Source organism: Squalius cephalus (assembly GCF_949319135.1).
Source record: "Squalius cephalus genome assembly, chromosome: 19".
NCBI classification, from domain to species: Eukaryota; Metazoa; Chordata; class Actinopteri; order Cypriniformes; family Leuciscidae; genus Squalius; species Squalius cephalus.
In genome coordinates, this window is record NC_137140.1 from 27,197,911 (window position 1) to 27,219,455 (window position 21,545).

At 37.5% G+C, this 21,545-nt stretch overlaps 1 protein-coding gene and 1 long non-coding RNA gene across 3 annotated transcripts in view; one reads left to right on the forward strand and one right to left on the reverse strand.

The window, feature by feature from the left end:
- Positions 1 to 5,649, forward strand: part of LOC307147222 — a 19,162-nt gene extending 13,513 nt beyond the window's left edge. For both annotated transcript variants that reach the window (XR_013819237.1, XR_013819238.1), the window contains one exon: positions 5,587 to 5,649. This is a non-coding gene — a long non-coding RNA (uncharacterized lncRNA). The remainder of the gene's footprint in view (positions 1 to 5,586) is intronic.
- On the reverse strand, positions 2,047 to 21,534 carry c1qtnf1 (C1q and TNF related 1). Its single transcript, XM_079851795.1, has 5 exons — positions 21,484 to 21,534; positions 19,348 to 19,679; positions 6,849 to 6,991; positions 6,657 to 6,760; positions 2,047 to 6,040 (listed from the first exon to the last, which is right to left on the reverse strand). The coding sequence occupies exons 3-5, from the start codon at positions 6,989 to 6,991 to the stop codon at positions 5,490 to 5,492; spliced, it is 798 nt and encodes a 265-aa protein (XP_079707921.1). The 5' UTR covers positions 19,348 to 19,679; positions 21,484 to 21,534; the 3' UTR covers positions 2,047 to 5,489.
- Between the last annotated feature and the right edge of the window lie 11 nt (positions 21,535 to 21,545).

The following is a 21,545-nucleotide window of genomic DNA, read 5'->3' on the forward strand; positions in this document are numbered from 1 at the left end:
TTCCTCATATAGCCTGTGTTAATTACTTGGGGTTTTGTAATCCTTTTTATGGCTTATTTTCCTTCTGTGGTCTTGGCTTGCTCATAAAAGCTTTATAAATCATTTTGCATATCTTTATCAAGGCGGCAAAAGGCAGAATCAGAAAAGTAGACAAAAATCTTGTCATTTCTTTTTTTTTCTTCATTATGTAATATTTGCTCCTCGTTCCTGCAAGTGGTTCGATGGCAGAGCTCCAGGACTTACACTGAAAATCTAATTTGAGAGGCTAGTACAGAGCCAAGTCCAAGAGCCAAATAAATCTGTTGGATGAGCATGAGCTCTTCACTATCACTGCTCCACATCGCATGACCAAAAATTTATTTATTTATTCTCTTTTTTACATATTTTTTTTTTCTTCTGTTCCTATCTCTCTCAAGTTTTAATTTGACAATTTAGCGCTTTATATTGCTATTCAGTCATGATGTCAATTTTTCAGCCAACCTGGAAAGGCTAATTCACCATGGGTTCCTTTGGGAATTTCTATTTATTAATAAAATAAGGTCTGTGCATCACATTACTTTAACATTTCGTTCGACAAGATAAATTGCACACAAACGTGATTTTGTAGCACCATAATTGCTAAGAAGTTGCATAACATCTTAACTGTCCAATTAGTCGAGCAGTATGCTATTTTTTTGCAATTTTGGCCTTATCCATACATTTAAACAAATGAAAAAACTCTCAAGGGATTCCAAATGTCAATTCTCTTAAAGGCTTAATATTTAAGATTTTTGCATTACTAAAATATAATTTAAAAAAAACACTAGCACAGTGTTATGTATTTCGTTCACTTACATCATCCTAAATGTTTCCAACAATGTTTAAATCCAGAGAAATGCGCCGTTTTAACCAGTGTAATGTCCCTCCTCATTGTTTATTTGTCAATTTCGCCAAATAAAGTGACATGTAGCCTACGAGTAGTAATTTAGCATTAAACATTACGTTTCTTGCGGCTAATTAGAATGAAATAAAATCATGTGATCAAATGTAACGGTTATAAAACTTTATTTCATTACCACATCCATGAACATGATTTATGAATCCCGTCGGATTGATTTCCATCGGCAGTGGAGGTAAAGATGACAACTCCCATCATTCCACGCTCCTTCACAGCGTCATCAAGCTACGCCTTTGTTATTGTTATGAATGTGCGACGTCTAGCGGTGCCTTTCAAAGTTATATCGGCAATAGGTAACATAAAATTAAAATTAAAATAGCGCAGTTAGAGTTATTAACAAATAAGACAATTGTGTAAAATATAATAATTGTTCGACGACAAAATCAGAAATTAGCAGTTAGCAAAAAGTCACATTGTCGCAGTTTCTCTTTCACACAATGACACTGAAACTGTGACTTGTGGCACACTGAGTGTTAGCTTAACTGGCTTAAAAGAAAAGCACTCTCGGATGACACCTTAAAAGCGCTTTAAAAGCAAAAGCAAGTGGGCTGCTCAGTTGAGTGCACAGAAAGAGTGTGTGCCTGCTGAGTAAACACCCCTCCACCCCCTCCTTCTCAGCATCTGATGGCCCATCCAGATAAAGAGCCATCACAAGTGCAGCACACATCATCAGCATTTTACCCCAGTGCTTTTTAATGGGCAGGGCAAACTTTGAATCCATTGCCTGTCGATGCATTTTATAGCTGCAATCAGACTAGGACCTGATGGCTGTAGTTTTTGTAGACAAAATAGCCCTGCTATTGGCTAGATTGAAAATTGAATTTAAAATGATCTCTATGGGTCCTTCTTGGGTGGCTGCTGACTCTTGATACAATATTTTTTCTCTGCCGTATTCAGATCATTATCTCAAATTAATTCTATTCATTTTGAATGACCACATAAATTCCCGTACGGACAGCAATCGAAAATATCCCCGAAACTTATTTACTCACATAGTTGTATCAGAGAAGGGATCAAACTGTTGTGTACAATATAAACCGTAATTAATTACGTTAAGTGCCTCACCACCAGCAAGATGGACAGTAAAAGTAAAAGGGATTTCAGGGGAGTGAGTGCTGGAAATTCAGTAGCTTCCTCATTTATACTGAAAACATGATTTATTCCAGGGGATAAAAAAGGGGATAAAACTGTGGAAAACAGAGAACACAGATCAAGTTTAACCACAAGGCCGGCCAAGACTTGCTGTTGCTGAATGTTTAGGATTAGATTGCCCAAAAATGAACATTTTGTCATCATTTACTCATCCCCAGTGTCATTCCAACCCCCATATTTTCTATCTTCTATTTCAAGCTTTTGTTTTATATAAAAGGAAAGTGGAGGGTGATTTATTCTGAAAATTCCAAAAAGGCCAAGAATGTATCATAGAAAAAATAGTATCATATGTCATTGTGTCATACTCTCTATTCTTTTAATCAGACATTTTATTATTAATTTAAACTTAAACTCTCTTGAATGCCATACACTTTTAAAGGTCAATACAATTGGCTGTCGCAATTAAATATATTTAATTTGATACATTTTATGGTAAGTATTACAAATCATGTACAAGCAATTTTACATATCAGAAATGAATATACACTCACCTAAAGGATTATTAGGAACACCATACTAATACTGTGTTTGACCCCCTTTCGCCTTCAGAACTGCCTTAATTCTACGTGGCATTGATTCAACAAGGTGCTGAAAGCATTCTTTAGAAATGTTGGCCCATATTGATAGGATAGCATCTTGCAGTTGATGGAGATTTGTGGGATGCACATCCAGGGCACGAAGCTCCCGTTCCACCACATCCCAAAGATGCTCTATTGGGTTGAGATCTGGTGGCTGTGGGGGCCATTTTAGTACAGTGAACTCATTGTCATGTTCAAGAAACCAATTTGAAGTGATTCGAGCTTTGTGACATGGTGCATTATCCTGCTGGAAGTAGCCATCAGAGGATGGGTACATGGTGGTCATAAAGGGATGGACATGGTCAGAAACAATGCTCAGGTAGGCCGTGGCATTTAAACGATGCCCAATTGGCACTAAGGGGCCTAAAGTGTGCCAAGAAAACATCCCCCGCACCATTACACCACCACCACCAGCCTGCACAGTGGTAACAAGGCATGATGGATCCATGTTCTCATTCTGTTTACGCCAAATTCTGACTCTACCATCTGAATGTCTCAACAGAAATCGAGACTCATCAGACCAGGCAACATTTTTCCAGTCTTCAACTGTCCAATTTTGGTGAGCTTGTGCAAATTGTAGCCTGTTTTTCCTATTTGTAGTGGAGATGAGTGGTACCCGGTGGGGTCTTCTGCTGTTGTAGCCCATCCGCCTCAAGGTTGTGCGTGTTGTGGCTTCACAAATGCTTTGCTGCATACCTCGGTTGTAACGAGTGGTTATTTCAGTCAAAGTTGCTCTTCTATCAGCTTGAATCAGTCGGCCCATTCTCCTCTGACCTCTAGCATCAACAAGGCATTTTCGCCCACAGGACTGCCGCATACTGGATGTTTTTCCCTTTTTTAACACCATTCTTTGTAAACCCTAGAAATGGTTGTGCGTGAAAATCCCAGTAACTGAGCAGATTGTGAAATACTCAGACCGGCCCGTCTGGCACCAACAACCATGCCACGCTCAAAATTGCTTAAATCACCTTTCTTTCCCATTCTGACATTCAGTTTGGAGTTCAGGAGATTGTCTTGACCAGGACCACACCCCTAAATGCATTGAAGCAACTGCCATGTTATTGGTTGATTAGATAATTGCATTAATGAGAAATTGAACAGTTGTTCCTAATAATCCTTTAGGTGAGTGTATTTTAATTACTAATTCAATAATAATTATTATCATAATTATGGAAATGTTTTAAAATTTCTCTTTCTCTTAAGATTTTTCAATATTGTAGGGATAGGTCACCCAAAAAAATAAAATTCTGTCATTATTTACTCACCTTCATGTCATTACAAACCTATATGACTTTCTTTTATATAGATATTTTATAGAATGTTGGTAACCAAAGCTTTGGTTATTGACTTCCAACTGAATGAACAAAAAAAAAAAATCTTCCTTTATGTCCCACAGAAGAAAGATAATCATACAGGTTTGGAGCAACATGAGAGTGATTAAATGATGACATAATTTTCATTTTTGAAGTGTCTAGCCCTTGAAGTCCTTTATAACTACACCACTAGATGGCGACAAGTAGCTATGTTTGTCTAAGCAGAGATTTTAGAGTGATATTTCACACAGAAGTGTTTTTTGCTATGTCCTATCTCCTCTGCTCTGAAGTGAACAGCTGAAGAAGTACAGCAGGGTCTCCAAATCCAACAAAATGTTACTAAACATGTTTCCAAAGTTGGTTACCTCATCTATCTTCTATATTTGGTCTGACCTGAACAACTACAGACATATAGCATAATCATCAAATTTGACATTGAGGTTACTAAACTCTTTAATATTGTCTTGTTGGATTAAGGGGCTGTTTCATTTAATGACAATGAACACAACATTTACAAATTAACAATAATAATTAATGTACTTCCTGCTGAAGCTCCTGTTAATCTTTTTTTAGAAACTTGCTGTTGACCACAGTAACCTGGTTCTTTCAAAAGCTTTTAAAATAAAATGAAGCAGTTCATATTATTGTTATTTTACAGAGTCCTTGTCCAAGACAGGACCAGATTTTTAAAAAAGTAAAACACATATAGGAATAATTTATCATATGAATATAATCAAATCCACAATATTGCTGCTTATACATGATATGATTATGAAGTCTTACCGGTGCATCCATTTATACAAATGTAACATTTCTAATAAAGTACATTCAGAGACACCATCAAGGTGTTTTGTCATTGATCATTGAGTTGTCTGCAGCATGGTGTCTAAGTATCCCACATTTTCTCATTCTATAATACATTATAAAAATATTTCATAAATTATTTGGTATTATTTCAACTTTCTGAGTACTTTGTACTTCGGCGTCTTTTCTGATTTAGTGATTTAAATGTTAAACTGAAATTGCATTATGTTTCTTAAATGAATCCTAATGTACAATATTTATAATAATATACTCATTATAATATTTTTTGTAACACCAGAGGTTTTTTTTGTTGTTGTTGTTTTTGTAGCACCACTTTCTATTTTGTAGTCCCCCTTAAATAATTACTTATAGCCAGATATAATATAATAATTTGAAGTAATCTGTTAAATGATTTCTGATGTATCTACACATTAAAAAGGCACTAATATGAACTCTTGTGCAAAATATCCAAAATTTCAAACACAACAGCATATTGTAACATTGTAGCAATAACCATTACCAAGTTTGTCAAATAGCACCAGTATCTGTAACAGAGTTGAATGGTAAGGCACACAAGAGCGGATCATAAAGTTAAATCATAAGTTTCTCCTCAGGTACCATGTAAGACCAAAAAGAATAACAAGAAATTACATCTCATTTAATACATGTTACATAAATCTTTGCTGTCCATCATTTTTGCTCTGCTCAACCTTCTGACTTAGCTTTGATAAGGTGACCACTAAACGTGATGTAGGTGTCAAAGTCATCACTGAACACAGCGTTCTCTCTCTCGCCCTTATAGAGGCGGACCCACACCTGATCGTCCCTCTCCAGCTCCAGCATGAGGCTCTGGCTCTGCATGATGGAGCGATCGCTGGGCTGCGCGTACAGGATGGCCATCTCCTGCTCGTTCTTCATCACGTGCAGGTACGTTTCCTTTAGGTTCCAGGTGTGCGCGTTTAGGCTGAAGAAATAGATGCCGGGGACGTAGCAGAAGAACTTGCCCGTGAACATGTTGAAGTGTCCGTACAGGTTGACGAACTCTGTGTCGAAGATCATGGTCTGGTAGTAATCGTTACTGTGCAGGGCCTTCTTGCGGCCCACGGAAAAGGCAGCGTAGTAGGACTTACAGGCTTCTCCGGGGGAACCGATGCTGCCCTTGGTTCCCTTCACGCCATGGGGCCCTCGGGGTCCGGTTTGCCCTGACTTACCCGATTTCCCGTAGTGCCCTCGCCCACCAGTGTCTCCCTTTTCTCCTGTAAGGGAAGGAATGTAGCAGGGAATCGTAGACAAGTTCAGTTTGTTTTATAGTTTTAACAAGCATCATTAAAAAGGTATTTTACATTCTTTATCTCTGATTTATCATGTCTCACTTCCTGAAACTTTGTGTTTAGGTTAAGCTTTGGAGGGTGTTTTATTAAACCTCAAATAATAAAAAATGATGGTTTTCAAATGACATAATGGTCTTATTTGTGCGGAGTGAAGACTGGAGCGTTGAATAGAAGATGGCGCCAATCTCACAGCCATTTTTCTTCTGTTGTTTGTGACCGTTTGGATCATAAAGTCACTTTCTGTGGTGGTTTGAACTTTTTGGTGCATGTTTTCCAGCCCACAGAAGCATCCTGTGATTAACCAGGCCTGGCCTATATCATTTACCGACAGTGAGATATTCAACTAAGATTGACGTTTATCCAAACAATTGTATACAAAGACAGTCAACAGATTATGTAAGTTGTTCTGTAAATGTAAGCCTTTTGTTCCTTTTTATCCTTAAAATGGAAGATATTTAACTTGTGATTTGTATATTTGTATACAGCAACAACAAAAATCCCCCAAACCTGAATATTTAAAGTATATTTTGATGGTTTGTACCTTTTAGAATGGTGATGTTTATCTGTGGCACAATCTGGTAGTGTGGACTGACATACTGAGGGGGCTCCTCTGCAGGGTCACAGCATCGCCTGCACTCTGTTCCACTAGAATCACAAGAGAAAATAATGATGGATGGATGGATGGATGGATGGATGGATGGATGGATGGATGGATGGACTGATCAGTAAGTACCTTCCATCTCTGTAGTATTCTGTGGATCTCTGATTATCTCTGGGCTCATATGGGTCTTGTTCTGCATCTCGGTATTGGGTAATGTACGGCTCGGCCCATTTGGCAAACACCACCCCCAGCAGTACCAAGTTCGACACCAGCATCTGAGACAACAATTAACACATCATTTGGATAAAAGTTGAAAACTGGCAGACTCAAACTTCAATTATATTTAATAGTTTTTGTCATTTATTTTTGTATTTTAGTTCAGTCTTCATGATGTTCCATCAATGTTCCTGTTCAATTAGCATATTTTCTTTAATAATATTAACAGTGGGTGTACTGTATATTTATAGTGTGTGTGTGTGTGTGTGTGTGTGTGTGTGTGTGTGTGTGTGTGTGTGTGTGTGTGTGTGTGTGTGTGTGTGTCTGACAACTGTTTATTTATTTTTTTTAACAGAATAGATGGTTAATTTGTAGTAATGCACCTGTTTCACATATTCTTGAACAGGAATGTGTATGTCAGGCCATAAATCCAAAAAATTATGCCACACCTTTGCCACCTTATAAATAATTTTCTAGATTCACCCCTGATTTTTAAGTGTGTCAGTTGCCAGTTAGAGTGCCCATGATAACCACCAGAGGGCACTCCACCCTGGACGATTCATTCTTCTGGACTTCATTTCCCATAGTTCATTGCCCGGCCTAATCATCATGATTATTTACAGCTGTTTCTTATTAGCTCATTACCTCACCCTATATTAGCCTGGTTATCTCAGTCATTCATAGCGAAGTCTTGTCTAGTGTGACACTTCAATGCTGAGCATTCTCCTGGTTCTGTGCAATTTGGGGTTTTTTTTGTAATCTTTTCCCCGGTTTTCTTGGTTTCCTCTGTTTTTGCCTTTACCCTTTTATTGTTTGGGGTGATTATCCGGTGTTTATGAACTTTTGCCTGTTTCTGACTATGATTGTGGATTACCCTTTCAATAAAATTGCAGTTCGTTACAATAATTAATATTAATGCAAAATATGCTAATTGATCTGGAACACTTAATTAAAAATGAATTTTTCTCTGAGCATAATTATTAATCTCTGCACACTCATACTAGGTTAGGATTTTATGTACAGTCTCACATGTTTAGGTCTTTTGCTGGACGATACTGTTATAACATGACAGATTTAGTATCATCCCTGCTGTGTGTTATCATATCTGCAAAGGGACAGCTATTGTCATGATTCCTGTCTTGTGTTCCCCTTGTCTTGTGTGGATTTTTGTTATTTCCTGTCCTGTGCCATGTTTTGTAGTCCTTGGTAGGTTTTCTCGTTTATTAGTCTCCCAGGTGTTTCTAATTAACCCCGCCCCCTTGTTATCTTGTTTAGCTTGTTTGCCTGTGTATTTAAACTTCTGTGCTTCAGTTGTTGTTTGTCGGTCGTTGTAGCTGTATCCATGTTTCTCTCCTGAGTTCTGTGTTCCATTGTTTGCCCTGGTTTTCCTGTTTTGTTTCATTAAATTAAGTGCTTGCATATGGATTCTCTCTCTGCTTCATTCCTGCCTCTTCGTAACAGCTATGTTATTCAACCTCTAGCATTTGACTGATGAAAGCAACAACAAAATCAGACCACCATTATGGAATTTAATAAATAACAATCAGGCGATGAAAGCTAATGAAAGGCTCTTGCAACAGTTTGAAAAAAAAAAAATTCTCTGTGTTATAAGAAAACATGAAAACATAGTCTGAAAAGTTATGAAACCAATGACAAGATATCTCGGAATGTGTTGTCCAATTTTAACTTGGCAATCATACAGTACTTGATGTTCAGATGAAACTATAAATCTCATATTTTTTCCTTCTTAGGACAGCAAACAAAAAAATCAATTCGCCTTGTTTTCTGCCTTTTCAAACCATGAGGCAGAAAGGCATCTAATGATCAGTCATGAGCAGAAAATATTACACATAATGAAGCAAGACATGAGCCAAAAATTCACTTAAACTGAAGAGAAAGTATTTTAAGGCCAGTCTCCATCTTTCTTTAGTCTGTTGGTATTGGAAGATTTTCCAGTAACAAGCTACTTTTTATAGCAAGTATAGTGAGAATGCTTTGCTGGTTTTTATAGCACATTTGCACACAAATTACAATAATCGTCCACTTTCTCTCTTGTATGTAGTGTTGACAAGTGATTTAAAATCATTTTCAGATGGTTAATTTGGATCTTTGCAGGGGCATTTGTTTTCATTGCCAGACTGAAATATTTAGTTAAATGCTGCTATTTAATATACTCTAATTTATATAAAGTAGGGTGTTTGTGTTTGATGTATCTGTTCAGGTTTATGGCTAAGTTTAGTGACTCTTGTCTCTTTGTCAATTTAATTCTTCTCTGATCAATTATATCATTATTTATTTCGTTAGTATTGTCACAGTAAATAGCTTTAGATATGACAATCAGATGTGATCAACTCCTTAAACAAATACATTATCAGGCCTTTATATGCATGCAGTTCTGTCTGCATCATTATCTGGTATTCACTTTATTGCTAGCTGTCCCACTAGCAAAAGTCTTTTTTGTTTTTTGCTTAAGTTTGTTTTTCACTGAAAACTCCCACAAACTTGATTAAAATTCCACATACTTTGTGAGGTAAAATTCTCAGCTATTCAAAACACTTAACAACCCATAAAAGCACTGGTCAAGGCCAGCATGAGCTCCAAAAGCTTAATGTGTTGAGAATCAAAACACATCTACTTATGACAGATTACAAATACTGCATCAACATTCTTTTATAAAAAAGTTTGACAACTATACCCAATTAGGGCCCTATCTTACACCCGCAACGCAAATGTTTTTTTAGAGGTTTTTTTTACAAGCGCAACGCAAATGTTTTTTGCTAGTTTCAGTCCGACGCAGTTATCATTTTCACGTCCTGTGCCACGTTGTTTAAATACCAAATGCATTTGCGCCCATTTGTGCGCCCATGGGCGTGCTGGTCTGAAAACTATGGCAAGCCAAAGTATTCATAAACGCCTGGTCGGGCGTCTGATTGCACACTGGCACGTCAAAAGCGTGCGTTTCGACGGCCAAACACGCATCCCTGCGCATTCTTAACGTTTTTCAATAAAACTTTTCACTCAATTCAAGGAATAAATATCTGAATTTATGAATAATCAAAAGCACTATTTTTAAGACTGCCCCTCCCTGACAACCGTGGGACACTTGCCATTCCACATTTATAACAATAATATCTTAGTCTAAACCTAAAGTAATCTTGACTAACTACATATAATTTAAAAGCTTTCAGACTGTTATTCATATTTGAAGACTAATTATCAAAAGAAATGACAGCAGTAGATGAATACCAATAGATTCTTCATTTGTGATGTGGAGGCAAACTATAACGCGCTTTGATTCTTTCCGTACATTTTGTGTCCATACATGTGTTTTAGAGATTGAATGCAAATCTATTAACATTTTTGCCCTAACTATTTCTGAATAGGATGGCTACTTCATACATATTTGGAATAGTATGGAAATAGTATGAAAGGTTCAGATCACTAAAAACATATATGGAAATTGAAGAGTCATCGGTGGAGTCTGGATGTCATCTAGTGGAAAAGTTTGGTACTGCGCACAATAAAATCTTTCCTAAAGCTCATTTATTGAGACATCAACCTAAAATCTGGCCCAGGACTTGTCCAGATATTTAGCATTGATTTTCTTGAAGTTTTAGGGTTGAAAATGGTTTGTAAATATATATAAAAAAACAACAATATGTATTTTATATATTTAAAATGTTCATAAACTTAAACTTCATAACTTTTTTAAACTTTACTATAACAACTTTGTGTTACTTCTTTACTAATCTGAGAAGTGTAGGCTACCCTTTTACCCTGTTAGTTCGCAGTGCATTAAGTAGGCTACTGTTAACAAATACAACTTTTGATTTTAATAATTATTAGTAAACGTTGAAATTAACATTAACAAAGATCAATAAATGCTGTAGAAGTGCAGCTCATTAATAGTTCATGTGAACTAATGTAGTTAAATAATGTATGAAACCTTATTGTAAATAGTTACCAAAATTACAACTGGAAAATGTGCGAGATGTGTCTGAACGAAGAGATTAGAGGACTGTCCGAGGTGCTGAAATAAAAAACTGTCTGTTTTCTCTTTCTTCTTCTTTTTTTTTTACCTAAATGATAACTATTGGATTATAATAACTCACCAATTATAATCCTCTCCTCTGTCAAATTTGCCATTGATAATTCCATGCTGTTTTGCTTGGGTTTAATGATAATAAAAGAGTCCTAAACCACATACAGACTCGAGCAATGACGCCTTCGACGTGCGATAGGAGAACACTATAGGGAGCGAGCACGTTCTTTTCGCCTGTTTGGACATTTCACACACGTTTGCACTGCCTGTTTGATTTACCTGTTTACCCGTTCATAACGTGCGTTTTGTCCCAGTCAAATTACACGTTTTCGACGCCCATTTTTGTTATGATAAACGCGCGTCAAAAACGTGCGTTTTTGGTGACCCCAAAGCGCACGTCCAGAACGTGCGTTTTAAATAGCAGATCACACGTCGAGGACGCGCGTTTTGATGCAAAAACCGCGCGTTTCTGACGCGCGCTTTTGTGGCAACTCGCGCGTCAGGGACGCGCGTTTGGCCGTTGAAACGCACGCTTTTGACGTGCCAGTGTGCAATCAGACGCCCGACCAGGCGTTTATGAATACTTTGGCTTGCCATAGAAAACGAGGTGTATTCAAGCGCATTGTTAGCGCGTTGCTATTTAGAGGCAACAGAAATAGACTGCGCCATTGACCAATTGAAACCTGGTCTAAAGTCAATGGCGCAATATTTTTTTTATTTAAATGAGCGCGTTAGTAATGTGCGCCTATAGGCGGGTCCACGACGCGCATACACTCTGCTTATTAAACATACAGGGACGCGCAGCAGCACAAACATGCCAACTATTTAAAATAAAAGGATTACAATCTAAAAGATTATTATTGTGTACATAAAGATGGAATCCGGCTTGTCCCCTAGATGATCTGCTTGCGCACTTTTAACTCGCGCAAGAGCAGTTCCGTTTGAGCTCTGGAGACGCGTTTGGTCTTTCCACTATCAAATTCCGTCATGTAAATAGCGAATCTGCCATGGTGTGAGCGCAACTGACTGGCATGTGGGAATGGGAGATGAGACTCTGATTGGTTTAACGCACGTAAATCCCAAAACACAACCATTAGGCTACTCATTATGAGAATAGGGACAACCCTTTTAGACCATGCGCCTGGCACGCGACCACTAGCAAAAGTGGATTCGGACACGCCCAAAGTGAACTTTTGACATTCTGTTGACAATAAGTAACGGTTTCAACTACATGTCAACTAACTCTCATTAGTGTATTGGTTGAGTATTAGTAGACTGTTAGGGGTAGGGTTAGTAGAATAAGATATTTACTTGTACTGTTGGGAGCATCACAATACAGAGTTAGCAGACATTAAGCAGACAGTCTACTAATACTCTAATGAGAGTTAGTTGACTTGTAGTTGCAACGTTACTTAGTCAACAGTATGGCAAAAGGGAACCATCAAAATAAAGTGTTACCTTGAGGTCCAAAAGTAGAAAATCTCATTTAAAATTGGAGATAAACAGAATGATGGTCCATTTTTTTCTGGTGTGTGACACTGACTCAATATCCCAGTGTGGAACAATCATAACGAGATCAACAATAAACAAAATATATAATGATGTTTATGAAGTAGAACTTGATTTGTGTACAGATTACACAATGTAACAGAGAAAATCCTACTTTAGTCCAGCAGAATGTCATCATATTAGTTTTGCTGTGTCCAGCTGTGCAGTGTTGCAGCACTACAGATAATGACACAAAATAATTCCACAGTAGCCCACATATAGTGGCACATAAACATGCCTGTGGTTTCAGGGTTTGAGATCATTGATATTGTTTAATAATCTTTTGTAGAGATTGTAGTGCAAAGTGCTTGAACTATGTAGAATGCATGGATAATATAATTAGTATCAGCGTAAACATGTTTCATTCTTATCTTTTCTTTTTTGTGTGTTTATTTGTGTTTAAGTTGATATGTTCGCTCACATGATTCCGCCCATACAGCATCTTGACTATGCACAATCCAAACATGCCATAAAATATTTAAAACTATAGACTGCCTATAACACTGAGATGAATATGTTTTTTTTGGAGCCCACCACACCCGCCAAACCCTTCTCTAATCATGAGGTTGAAGAATGACGTGCTATGTCCCACTGTTTAATAAACTCACTGAGATGAAGCCTCTGTTCTACGTGTATGTGTGTGTTTTAGAGTGATGTTTAATGTAAGAAAAGGTCAGATCACTCAATTTAGTCTGAAGTTCAAAGCAGTTTTAGGGCAGTGCTTTGAGGCTGTGCACGTCTAATCCTCCATAAGCTTATGATGTGTTCACCTGGGTATGTCATTTGACCATCTTTTTTGTACTATGTGTATATAAGACTGGTTTGAAAATAGGCAGAGACTTGTGTAAAGGAAATTAGATGCTGTGTAAATAGTGCTATATACTGTTTGCATCCCAGTGTAAATATTATATGCTGTATTTTAACAAAATAACCCTTTAAGGGTAATACAAGACCAAATGCTTCAGCTTGATCACATTTTCTGGTTGTTGTGTTCCCCTTACGTAATATATTTTAAATATAAGGCAACTTCTCTGACATCAAAAGCACATTTTTTCGTAGATTCTTCTGGTGCCATCTGACTTTTTGGCTTCAAATAACTGGGGAAAAAATTTACATATTCAGCCCGTTCAAAATGCCTGCTTTATATTAATTCCCTTTTGCTGCTGTTTCCTTGGTTATCTTCTTTTTCATGCAGCCATGTTTACAGTCCCACATCTGATATCCTGGCATGAGAATCCCTCTCCTTCCTGCGGATGTTGAGGTCTTGAGGTCATGTTTACATGTTCAGCACATCACTGAGTCCTCTTTTGGTTCAAGCCCAGTCTTCTTCTTGGCTCAATGAACATCTACCCTGACCTTTTTTAAACGTATTACATAAGTAAAGATTGTTTTTTCACCCTTCTTCTCCAGAGAACACCACGCTCCACGCATCATTTTCAGAACATCTAAGAGTCCCTGAACCCTCTGTAGGTTTGAGAAACCTTGAGTGGAGAGCCAAGAGTCAAATGCATAAACATTCGACTGCTTTCTTTAGTCATATATCATAACCGGTTTTGGCCATTGAAGCTTCAGATTTCTGAAAATTAAATTGACAATTGACCTTATAAATGCACACTTCTGGTTATATTTTGAACAATTCATTGGTGCATTTAAAAAAAGAAGATGATTTAAAACTAAAACAAAATGTTTGACTCCTCAAACTGTAATAAAAATGTAGTAACTTGCATTTTACTGTTTGAAAAAACTGGGAGGGTTAGAAACGTGTCCCAAACTCTCTGGGTGTCTTCCAGTGGTTGGACAAACAATTACACTAGACTTTGAGTACACTAAATTTCTATGGACACTGTAAGGTCATGCCCGGACGTATCAATCTTCTACTGGTCAAAAATCTTCGTGTGATGCGAATTCGCAGGTCAGAGTTCACCAGACTTGAACTTTGAAATGCAAAACAAGCTTGCGTTGCCAGCCTGACGCATTTACATGCATGAATTTCACACTTCACCTTTTTGAAACTACATGGTGAACATCATAATTCTTTCATTTTTTATTTTTATTTCAGACCCATAGGTCCATATCAAAAAGATAAAAGGAAAGAATGTAGGATTTTCCGTGTTCCCACATACCTAAACTGCAAACAGAAAGGTGTCATAACAAATTCCCATTGTGTTATCACAACAGATCATAACAACTATTTACTAATCTGCATTGTGCTTTTTGCCATCCCTACACAATTCCGCAGGCATGCAGTGGCGTGTCGGAACTACGAGGTGTGGCTTTGGAGGATTTTCTCAGTGGAAAACAAGCGTGTGGTCTCTGCTGAATCCTGCATGGATAACAGTCGGCCAATTCTTACTGTAGGTGTTTGGTTCTGGATCATATTTAAGGAGAGGCCCACCAGGTGCACTGTAACTCTTTTCTAAATGTTCCTGTCTGAGGTCAGCAGCTGAACATAAACAGTTCATCACTGGGGTAAATTTGGTCTCTTTGACTATGAGGTACTGGCTCCATTCTTTGGGTTTGGGTGTGTGACCAAACACTCCCCAGTGGCCGACTTTCAACCACATACTGAATACTCATACTGAATGCTTCTGTCACTAGTCATTTAAAACCCCCATATACCAGGTTCAATCTACTGTAACATGTACCCTTTCCTACTGTACATGCTTGGACCAACATGTTATTCTCGCATTCAAAATCTTTCCAATTCTTTGCGGCTGTTCTTCAGAGGAAGTTGAATGAACCTCAGGGAATGAAAGTGAACATGACATGGTCTATTAACTAAATAAACATCCATCTTATTAAAACAACCATTTTCTTTGCTTTCAGAACTTACAATTAATTAGTTCCTTGAGTTCATTTGGATGCTAGTGTTATCAGGAAAGGCAAGCTCTTGAAACACAGCTGGGCTCAAGTAGTTTGAGTGTAAAAATACTTTCTTTTTCCATACTTTCTTTGAAAGAATAACAAACTCATATATTAGTCTTGTGGAAAGACTCCCGTGGCCTCCCCAGTCCCATTGAGTTATTTTTTTAACATGTCTATTTTAAATATTTTTTTTTAGTTTAGACATTAATCAAATTAAAACTATAAAATAACTGAATTATTATAATATGAAAACTGGGTGCCACTCAACATGATCTGATAATGTATACTACTTTTTAGATGTTGTGTTGTTGCACAATGCATAGTTTTAAGGACTATTTTAGTAAAATAGAATGATTATACAATGTATACTAAGTATTCAGTAATTGGCTGGCAAGTTAGTATACCATTCCAAACACAGTCTGTTATTCAGCTTGGTATTTGGTGGTATTGCATTTGATGGCAGCCCAAGATTGTGCTTATAACAAGGCAATGATACATTGAAACCACAATTTGTCGCGTTACTTTTAATTCAGTTTGTAAACCTAAATGCCTGAACAATCAAAAGGTGGAATCTTGTCTTTGTACGTCCCCTTCCCATACATACAAGACAAAGGGTAGAGACTTGTTGGTACAGGTACATGATGTTATTCAATACCTTGTTTGCAAACCGACAGGATTGTTGAAGTTCACCCCCAGCAATTGTCTTTTTTTTTTGAGGAGGAGGATAAGGGGAAAATTCATTCGTTCATCACACTGGATATGAATGAGTGCACATTGTAGCCTACATACTGTACACTGCAGAAATGATAAGAGTACTTTGTTAGTATATTATTTTTAGAAATACCATTACTTTAAACTTAGAAATAGACACTGCTGGATTTGGTGCTGGCCCTGACATCAAAGCTTACAGTGCGGTCACTTTGAAGTATGTGTGGCAAAACACTAAGGTCAGTTTCACCCTTGACCTATATAAGCCACTGTGCTTTAACTAAGATATCCTCCATGGTTCACTGAACTGAAGAAAAACACTCATCTTCAGCTTATATTTTGCAACCCATTTTACTTCCACAGTGTATGGAAGCTTGTTTCTGATACAAAATAAAAGAAGAGGATCTGGAATTTTTTTCTCAGAATTTCGAGTTTATAACTCGCAATTCAGACTTTATAACTCACAGTAAAGAATTTACTATATCTTACAAAAAAAAAAAAGTTAGAATTGTGGGACATAAGCTTACAATTGCGAGGAAAATGTCACAATTTGGAGTTTATATCTCGCAATTCTGAGTTGTTTTCTACACTCATCTAAAGGATTATTAGGAACACCATACTAATACTGTGTTTGACCCCCTTTCGCCTTCAGAACTGCCTTAATTCTACGTGGCATTGATTCAACAAGGTGCTGAAAGCATTCTTTAGAAATGTTGGCCCATATTGATAGGATAGCATCTTGCAGTTGATGGAGATTTGTGGGATGCACATCCAGGGCACGAAGCTCCCGTTCCACCACATCCCAAAGATGCTCTATTGGGTTGAGATCTGGTGACTGTGGGGGCCATTTTAGTACAGTGAACTCATTGTCATGTTCAAGAAACCAATTTGAAATGATTCAAGCTTTGTGACATGGTGCATTATCCTGCTGGAAGTAGCCATCAGAGGATGGGTACATGGTGGTCATAAAGGGATGGACATGGTCAGAAACAATGCTCAGGTAGGCCGTGGCATTTAAACGATGCCCAATTGGCACTATGGGGCCTAAAGTGTGCCAAGAAAACATCCCCCGCACCATTACACCACCACCACCAGCCTGCACAGTGGTAACAAGGCATGATGGATCCATGTTCTCATTCTGTTTACGCCAAATTCTGACTCTACCATCTGAATGTCTCAACAGAAATCGAGACTCATCAGACCAGGCAACATTTTTCCAGTCTTCAACTGTCCAATTTTGGTGAGCTTGTGCAAATTATAGCCTCTTTTTCCTATTTGTAGTGGAGATGAGTGGTACCCGGTGGGGTCTTCTGCTGTTGTAGCCCATCCGCCTCAAGGTTGTGCGTGTTGTGGCTTCACAAATGCTTTGCTGCATACCTCGGTTGTAACGAGTGGTTATTTCAGTCAAAGTTGCTCTTCTATCAGCTTGAATCAGTCGGCCCATTCTCCTCTGACCTCTAGCATCAACAAGGCATTTTCGTCCACAGGACTGCCGCATACTGGATGTTTTTCCCTTTTCACACTATTCTTTGTAAACCCTAGAAATGGTTGTGCGTGAAAATCCCAGTAACTGAGCAGATTGTGAAATACTCAGACCGGCCCGTCTGGCACCAACAACCATGCCACGCTCAAAATTGCTTAAATCACCTTTCTTTCCCATTCTGACATTCAGTTTGGAGTTCAGGAGATTGTCTTGACCAGGACCACACCCCTAAATGCATTGAAGCAACTGCCATGTGATTGGTTGATTAGATAATTGCATTAATGAGAAATTGAACAGGTGTTCCTAATAATCCTTTAGGTGAGTGTATATAAACTCACAATTGCAAGTTATAAATTTAGAATTGCAAAGGTATAAACTCGAAATTGCGAGAGAAAAGTTAGAATTGCAAATTTATATCTTGCAATTTTGACTTTATAACTCACAATTACGATATCTTTGTTCTGAGGAAAGTCAAGTCAGAATTGCGAGTTTATAATTCTGACTTTATTTCTCGCATTTGCTACTATTTCTCAAAATTGCGAGTTTAATTCTCACAGGTCAGAGGGGAAAAAATTATATCTCGCAATTCTGACTTTATTTCTCAGAATAGTGAGGTAGCCATTAACTTGCAATTGTGAGTTATAAAATCTGAATTGCGAGATATTAACTCACAATTCTGAGAAAAAAAAATTCTCAGGTCACAATTGCCTTTTTTATTTTTATTCCCTGGCAGAAACAAACTTCCATGATAGTGTGATGTATTTCAAAGTGAAAGAAAAAAAATCAGAAGGAATTTTTATCTACTGGGGATTGACTGGAGTAACGTGCACTGGTGAGACATTCCCTGATAAACCTCTGCTCACTGCCATTTAATTTGTAAAATTATGCAAGAAAACTCTGTTACACAACTTCTACTATGTAGTTTGAAACATTTGGTGGGTTTAAAAGCATCTGGTGTTGCACTGATCGTCATAGTGTCATATTTCCACTGTCTCTCCCAGTTGCAAGAAATGAGGCAATGTGAACTTTGTGATGCCATGCCTCAAGAATTCCTGTCCTAGATTCGGTTCCTGCACCCTGTGGCAGTGCTACTCATTCCATGGATAATCAAAATACATTTTATGATTTATTTTGTCTCCATGAAATTTACAATGATCCTACATTGCCCGTGATTTAGTAGATCTTCCTTGGGGATAGGGTGGGAACCATCACTAGCCAAATTAATTAGTGTTCATTATTTTGTAATATTAAAACCACATGAAACCCAGGCTGTTGTTACATTCAAAAACATTGAACCCAGCTGTGTCCTTTCGCCTTGCACCTGCTGTTAAAATGTATGTGTACATTTCTAAGCTTGATGGATCTAACAGTTATCTTTACATTGTCTCAAAATAAAACACAATTATAGTGGAGAACACCTACATGTTTTTTTATATCACTCTTATGTATACGTTCAATGTGAGCAAACAACAACACTCATAAAGTGAAATAACTACCTGTCATTCATGATCTGATAATGTACTCATTCACTTACACGGTGCATTGATAAGTCAGACAGTAAAAAGTGAAAAACACAGATAAATCTGGGCAATATTTGCATCAGGATTCAGTTTCCCTGACATCTGGAAAAGGTTTTACACACTGTTGCACTTGCCATTATGTGTAACCATGTGATATCTATTTACAAAAGCCCCTATTTACAAAAATGAAAAGACATGCAGTATTATTGTAAAGTTCTAACTTAAAACATCCTACTGAACATCCCCTACCTTTATCTTGGCAGTTCCAAACCTGAGGGTCCACGGGATGCGCTGAGGATGCTTGCGTCGACTGGGCTGCACTGCTCGGTCTCTCTGAGAGTCTTATCGCCTGTCAGTGTTTTTAAGACATCTCCCTTCTGCACTCCCAAACTCAGCATGCCATGAGGAGCCAGGGAAAAGTGCAGGAAAGGAGGAGAACAGAGGGAGGAGCATGGATGCATCCAAGAGGGTGGGGTGAAATGAAAACAACAAAAAGGACAAATTGAAAAGAAAAGAAACCTTGCAAAAAAAAAAAAAAAGCAGCCAGAGCAGACCAACTGGGTAGAGGGAAGCACACAAGGCTAGAGAGAGAGAGAGAGAGAGAGAGATGTGGAATATATTAACAACAAACTTTTATTTGCAAAAACATTGATATGTAGGCACATTTGTCTACTAACTATTTGTCGAATTATGCATAAGCCTAAAAAACCTTCAGACATATAAATATAAGTGCAGTTGTATATCATTTTTAATGTTGATTTGAAACAGTTCATGTCCATGTTTATAATCTCCGCAAAGTGCTTTTCCTCCCAGTCACTTGATTCATCATGACATGAGACGTGTAGTTACTGTTACTGAGAAAGTCCTGATGTTTAAGCTTATAGACTTGCTAAATGGTACAATGGTAAACATGTCTGCCAAAATAGCTGTATTCCATTAATCAGTGTAAGCAAAGGAGAGTCTGTAAGTACGGAATAAGCACATAAGATTTTGAGCTTAAAGGGCATTAGTTGGAGGAATTTTCTTAGCACTGTGGATCAAGACATTGCCCTATGTATTTTCATATTATACAGAGGAATATCACAGACAGGCTTGTTAAAAAATGTTCTCATCAGAGAACATCACAAAAATGGCACAAACTTGACCCGTGTTGCAAACAGGTTTCTTTTCCTGCTCATGTTAGTGCCTGCTATTCATATCAATGACCACTAGATGTCCTCGTTAGCAAATAAATTAACTGTCCACAACCATTCAATAATATTCGTCTGTGGAGTTACTACGTTGAATGTTAGTATCGTTTTTAGTTTATCATTTTAAATTCCTAATTATTACCTTAATCCCGTTTTACAGTATAATAAAGAAGTAATAGTAGGTCGAAGCTTTTGACTGGTATGTATCTGGAAAACTAAAAGCCAAATGAAAAATGTAACAAAAAAAAACAAACTGTGGCATTATGTATTATTTATTATGTTACACTAAATATTATTTATAGGGATATAATTCAAACATATTTATAATAAAACACACACACACAAATATATATGGCTATGGTTAAAATCACATTACAGGCTTTTTTCTGAACGGTTCTAAAGTTACTCTGAGACTCGCATTGAAAAACACGTGCAAGACTGTTACGCAACCTGCTGGAAAACATTACAGCCATGTGACCGTGTCCTGATTGGATACTGTGTCACCAATCAAAAGAGCATCCACCAATCAGCGAGTGGGTGGGCGTGTCCAAGCTCCAAAACACTTCAGACAGTACAAGATGTTACGCTGTCCCACTCTTGTCCCACTGCCTTGTTTATTACAAAGCATTTGCCTCACAGTGTTTCAGTAAGCTGGACACCCATAAGAGCAAACCAGATGGAGCACGTATTATATAGATGACGCGTTATCTTAAGATCTTAAGCCTAGTGTTTTTCCAAAGCATTTACAATCTGAACCAAATATCCACTTTATGTGTATTATATTATACTTCCATTTATTGTTACTTAATTTATTATAAAACCTTCAAATACTTTTGTTACTAGTATTTTTATTTATTTATTTTATTAGGCTATTTTTACTATTATTTTAAACTAATAGTAAGTTATCGAATCGTGACTAGTATCTTTTTGGAATTAGTCTAGTATTTATTTATTTGCTACTGGTATCCCAATAGTGACAAGTAACATATCTGTAACTACTGTAACATTACACATTAATTAAAATGTAACTTGAACAACTGGAATACACATTAATAAATGTAACAACAGATTCTTAGTACAGGTCCGCTATTCTATTCACCAATACAAATCACTGAATACGATATATGTGGGACGAATGTAAAGATGTCCCCATATAAAGAATTAATTGGTGTTCGAGACAGTTAATGAGACTGACCTAATGAAACTCTTCCAGCGTTTCTCCCACGTGACTGAGGCGAGCGAGGCGTTGCCAAGGGG

Bases quoted from the DNA above. Each gene is read 5' to 3' on its own strand.
- c1qtnf1 (XM_079851795.1), bottom strand. From the start codon at position 6,991: ATGCTGGTGTCGAACTTGGTACTGCTGGGGGTGGTGTTTGCCAAATGG. The intron at 6,761-6,848 runs GTACTTACTGAT...TTGTGATTCTAG, and splicing joins GAATACTACAGAGATGGAAG to TGGAACAGAGTGCAGGCGAT. The intron at 6,041-6,656 runs GTACAAACCATC...CTTCCCTTACAG, and splicing joins AAACATCACCATTCTAAAAG to GAGAAAAGGGAGACACTGGT.